We start from the raw sequence: 6,082 nt of genomic DNA, 5'->3' as shown, positions 1-6,082 counted from the left end.
ACTGGAGCTCAGAGGGAGTACACCGAATTTCCTTTGTATCTGAAGGAAAAGCTATTGAGAAGCTAAAAGATCTAGATTACACTGCAACCTCACATGCAATATCAACCAGTCAATTTGCAGTACCATGCCTAAAATATAGTAAAATTACATTTAAGAAAAAAAAAAAAAAACAAACCCAAAAAAAAAAAAAACCCTCCAGAGTTGCCTTGGTATTCTCATTAAACCACAGCGACTGTTGGAAGAAATGGTCAGTGAACAGAACATTATTACCAAACAGCGGCAATTATTTGCTTCTTTTTGTCATTCTGGATTTTGGATCATCTTGGGGGAAAAAAAAAAAAAAAAAAAAAAAGCCCTAGTAACACATCACATACCTGATTTTTGTTATAATTTCCACTAGAATACCAAGAGACTCATTTTTAGCAAATGTTTAAAGCATTCAAACTTATGGGCTTTGGAAATCAAGGACATCAAGTCGTAAGTATAAATACAGTAGTTTTTGCACTTTTATTAAACAACCAGGACAGCAGTAAAAACATTTCTATCCTAATTCAGTTAAACAGGAAAAGCAATAAAAACACAAAACAAAAAAACAACCTGCACATACAGTTTAAGCCTTAGTAAAAACACATGTTAGATCAACAAAAGATGTACCAATACATTTATGATCTGGCAACTAATTTGTTCAATATATATGTATTTTTTTTAATTAAATAAATACTTCTCTAATAATGAAAAATAGAACAATTCTGCAATACTCTTATATAATGCTACATTGTAAGCTTAATTTAAATGTTACTTTCGAAAGGCCACTTTCCACGTATGGTTTAAAGCAAGAAAGCGCCTTACAGGCCCCAATGCCGTTACTCGGGATTTGTCTGGAGAGAGAATTAAGGATTAAAGTACATAAATCCTGTCTTGAAGTATAAAATAAAAAGAGAAAAAAAAAAAACAAGAACAGTCCATGTAAGAAAAAAAATGAAAAACAAAAATATCCACACTTTTGTTCCTTATCCAGAACAGTTTCATTAATATTTTTAATTTAAATTTCAACATGAAACAATTAGTTTTTTGATTTTTATTTGGGGGAATAAAATATTGTGCTGTTAAAATGTGTTGCTTTTTTTTTCTAAGTTCAAGCAGATATTGTGTAACATCAAGAACTTTGTCATTTCAATAAAATACAGAATAAAAGAAACTATTAAACTTTAATAAAATTATGAGATGCAGCTGGCAAGACTCAGGCTATGTCCAAAATGACTAATGTGACCAACTGCTGCGTATGTTCACATATACATTCCCCCCTATGAAGCGTGGAGAGAAACAAAACAAAAAGACAAAAAAGCACATTAAAAAAAAAAGGAACTGAAAATGGAAGTATATTTTTATCTCAAATGCTAAATTGCCATGTAACATGTCCACTTTTCTGCCTATTAAGAGGCTTCTTACCTGCATTAAAAATTGTTAAATAAAAATTTATAAATACACTTCCATAACTGATGTAGATGGAAATTTTATGTATATGTATGAAAAAGGGGCAAAAATAAAATGGATTTACACTAAGGTGCGGAAATCTACTTGCGCGATTTAAGTGCCTACTAAAAATATTTAACAGAATTCTTACCACACATGATAATCTGCCGATACATATAAAATCTAGTTCAATATTTGTCTGCCAACAAGAGGGATTCTATTTACAACGAGAAGTGTGTGTATGTGAAAGCAAATCTTGTTGACCTCATCCGAGTAGGAGTAAAAACATTTGGAAGCACTTTTATTAATTATCTACAGGTTTCACTTTGCCTTGATCTTCAACTTTCTTTATGGCAGCTTGAATGGCCTGTTGGTCACCCAAAAATTGGTGAGGCTTGGTGGCACGTAGGTTTTCGTCTAGTTCAAGAAGCACAGGAACGCCGGTGGGGAGGGAGAGATTTATAATTTCTGCATCGGAGATCCCTGTTAGAGAAAGACAAAAATACATTGTTATATGTAGTGTAAATTCCACAAAAAGGAAGAATTAGATTGAAGCTAGCCTGGAAGCACGCACACAAGACGGACATTAATGAGTGAAAGCATTATCTTATGGACTAATTGCGGAGCTTTATGTTCCACTTTAATCAAGTGACCACTCTCTTACTCAAGTCGTGCAAGTGCTTCCATTTCAACTTCAGTTACATGTATATATTGCAAAAGGTAATTATCACAGGTACTCAAGAGGAGAGTTTAACTACAAATGTAAACTGGATTTCCCAACAATGCACTTAATGGTTGCCAGTAAACAAGTGCCAATTTTCCCAGGATTCCTCCTTTGTTCGTCTCACAGTCCCCGGCTGAAACCAAGACAGGAACCAATCACAAGCCACAGTCAAGAGATTACAGATTGCAATTGGTCCTCCTGCTAACTCACCCCCTCCACCATCATTTGAAAGTTGGCTAGCCAAATAAATAGATGTTCACCAGTTCAAAAACCAAAGTCTCCGTAAGGATGTCTGCGTGTAGAGACACCAGGGCTTTGGCTAGGAGGAAGGTCTCCCTTTTTCACTAGGAGATAGTGCAGCTTTAATGTAGTGCATATATTATTTACTCTATGTGGATACAATTTAGCACAAAGCTGCAATATTTGCCAATGTAATATTTTATTAGAACAATTTTCTCTTAAAAAGGTATAGTGCTAAATGCAATAGATGTAGCTTAAAGCTGGGTACACACACCTATGCAATCTTACTTCATATGCGATTTCTGTAACGAGTTTACCAACAACAAAGCCTCAATTAGCATGCCGATTCATGTGTAAACACCTACACGATTTACAGTCAGATCGGAGATCTGCATCTCTCATAACCATCTGCGGAATCGTGAATCTGTGCACACTACAGATATCTGCCTATGCTGCTGGTCACGAGTGCGTACACACTTCAAAATTTGCACGACAGGCTTCCATTCACTTTTTATGAAGTTGATAAAACCAAAGTCAACAGATGCGATGTGCTTTGGTACGATAAAACACGATTATGGGAGTACAAGCTCTTACATTATCTGACCAACCTGTTTATCGTATGATCTGCACGATAATTGCATCCGTGTATACCCAGATTTAGTCTCAACCTCCTGTCTCTACTCACAAAATAGGCAGTTGGTTGATCAGATTAGCTGATAGATTACAGTTAATGCTAGGAAGTTTGATTGACTAAATGGAACAAGCGAGATCCCCTAGTGATCTAGAACGCCAATGACCAATCTGGCAACACATTGTAAGGATGGTAGATCTAGTTATTTGGCATTTCAGCCAAAAGAAAAAAACAAAATCAATCATCATTTATTATAGGGAGCAACAGATTCTATATTGCCAGACAGAAGCATAATAAAACAGATACCAAATCAAACTGCACATGATCGCAACTAAAGGCACAAATACATTAGTCAAGAACAAACAATTACAGCCAACACTGATAAAGGTATGAAGTCTGTGTGCGAGTAGACATAGTATGACACTACACCGGTGGTTAGAAACTAGAGGAGTAGTGGGTACATAATTCTGTTACCAAAACACATTATTCTAAATCTGTAAACCTGCAAAGAGTTCTGTAAACTAAATTAAAGCAGCCTGGAGTTCCTGAAAATCACCTAGTGGCTAAAATAATGTTCTGAGAATACCAGAATAGAGGGAACAGCTGGAATAAAAATAAATAATCAGAGAGTGGTACTTGACCATTAACCACGCGTGGACGGAAGCATTCCCAGAAGACTCTTGTTTTTCTTTCCACATTAGAAATCAAAAATGGGCAACTGCAGAATATCAGAAGGACTCTACAAGCAGACCTGATGGGGTAGATACATGGGTAGGAGAAAGGAAAGGATTCAATAGTACCGATTTCTTTAGCTTCTCTACTGGGTGTGGATATCAGGAACGTGCCCAGCCGGTATCTCCGGCAAATGACAGAATGGATACCAAGACGATCGGAAGGAACACAGTACGACAGGACCTGGAAGACCTGAACCAGATTTTTTGAGATGGCAGCACCTCACAAGACCCCCATCTTACCGTGCGAAGAGGAAGAGATCATGAAGAAACACCAAAGAGGATGCCAATATAGTGGCAGGAAGAGAGACACAAAGCCACCTAGTTGGAAACAAAGAATATCCAGTGATTGATCTAAGGGGAATAAGATGGGACCGTTCCAGGGGTAGAGGTTGAAAGTGCAGCCAAGAAGTTTGGGGTACCCAATATAATTATTATTCACCTTGGGCGTAAAATGATTTGGGACAAAGGACGTAATTTGAAATGTAAAAGCAGAAATTGTGGCAGTCGAGAGGAGATGGCAAATACAAACATACTGTGGTCTGATGCAGTGTCCAGGGGAAATTGGCACTACCCAGGGTGCGGACCACCAATAGATCAAGTGCACAGGAAGGTTAAAAAGACACTAAACAAGTAGAATTCAGGATCTAAATAGAATTGCCCTCCCAATAATAAAAACGTATACACTAGGGACACATCTTATGTTGCCGTTCAAAAGAGATAATTGCTTATTTAGCCCCTATAATCCGCATACCCAGAAGATAGACCATAGCTGGACCATGTCCCCAAAATCTCGCACACATATGTATGACTTAAAAAAAAAAAAAAAAAAAAAAAAATTGTTAATCTAATATAGCATTTAACCCATAAAAACTAGTCAGATAATATGCTACCATTTTTAAAACGGTTTAATGAATAGAGCTGTTTTTTCTTCCCACCACACATCTCTAGGTCTTAATTGTAATATGTATTAAGGGCTGGTGCATTTTGTCCCGGTGCTGGAGAACAGGGGAGCACGGCCAGTTTCAGTCAGCAGAGGACGGGGATAAGCTATTACACATCAGTCATTGGCACTTATTTTTACAGCAGGGTTGTGGTTACAGTTTAGTTTAGTCTATCAACACAGGAACAACAACGACTAAGCTTAGGAGCAGCAAGCGTTACAGAAATGGTGAAATTACAACAACTGGGACATTTCCATTTTATCTCCCCATAAAGAACGTAGCCGCATTACTAAGCAATTCCTTTACAAGCAGATACAGTACTATCATCAAAGAACTTATCAAGACATTTAAATACTTTGTACAAATGAAGTTCTGGATTAATAGACAGAATGTAATGTCTGTTCTGGAGTGATGCAGTTAATAAACAAACCCATGTTAAGCTAGAAAAATAAGTGCTGTGTGCACTTATAAAAACTTGATGGGCCCGAGTCATTAAGGAAGGCAAGAAAAAAAAAAAAAAAGAGTAAAGTACATATTCTCCGGGACAAACCATGCTAGAATGCAAGGGGTGCAAATTAGTTTATTATTTTGCATATAAGTTAAATACTGGCTGTTTTTTCACGTAACACACAAATATTTGATAGCTTTATTTATACACTGAAATTTAAAGTTGATCTAGCACATGCCCTATCCCAACTATAAGTCTGTCCTCACATTTTAAAATTTGCCTCCCTGTCCAATGCAACATGGTTTTGCTCAGGTGCAAAGTTACTCATTTTTTATGCTTTGCTCTCCTTAATGACTCAGGCCCAATAACAGACACTACGGACAGGGCTTTAGGCTCCAGGACAATGCTAGAGGTTTTAGTCTTTAATGTACACTGTATATAACGTAATCTGGATAAGAGTACAAGTCACACTGGGTACGTACACACACACACACACACGTAGGACGAAGTAGTTTAGAACCAGTTACAGCTTCCCGCTTACTGAACAGAACGCACTGTTTGACTCCAGCTATGCTGGCATAGCGTCGGCTGCATAACAATGAAGAGGAAACTTTCCATTCTACTCCTAATGCCGTAGGGGACCAAACAGCACAACAATCTACCTGACGGAACAAAAGGTGATCTAGATGTCCGTGTATATACACACACAATCATTTGAAGAAGCATTTCAAATCAGTTTTTACAAATCAGGACCTAGTTAAAGCAACTCCAGGTTTCCTAGGTGTTTTTTTTTTAGCAAGTTAAAGAACCTTTTAAAGCATGCAGCTGCTTATCTGCCCTCCTACAAATCACTGTGGGAGAGTAGGCAAATAAGGCTGTGCTAATCAGATG

At 37.3% G+C, this 6,082-nt stretch overlaps 1 protein-coding gene across 3 annotated transcripts in view; it reads right to left on the bottom strand.

The window, feature by feature from the left end:
* Positions 1-482: 482 nt before the first annotated feature.
* BPGM (bisphosphoglycerate mutase) overlaps positions 483-6,082 on the bottom strand; it is a 32,570-nt gene continuing 26,970 nt past the window's right edge. For all 3 annotated transcript variants that reach the window (XM_075210229.1, XM_075210230.1, XM_075210231.1), the window contains exon 3: positions 483-1,956. In XM_075210229.1, coding sequence (XP_075066330.1) covers positions 1,778-1,956 — 179 coding nt within the window. In that variant the 3' untranslated portion in view covers positions 483-1,777. The remainder of the gene's footprint in view (positions 1,957-6,082) is intronic.

Source organism: Mixophyes fleayi, chromosome 4 (genome assembly GCF_038048845.1).
Source record: "Mixophyes fleayi isolate aMixFle1 chromosome 4, aMixFle1.hap1, whole genome shotgun sequence".
Lineage (NCBI taxonomy): Eukaryota > Metazoa > Chordata > Amphibia > Anura > Limnodynastidae > Mixophyes > Mixophyes fleayi.
The sequence above is the reverse complement of the archived record's forward strand: the minus strand, read 5'-3'. Positions and strand labels throughout refer to the sequence as shown.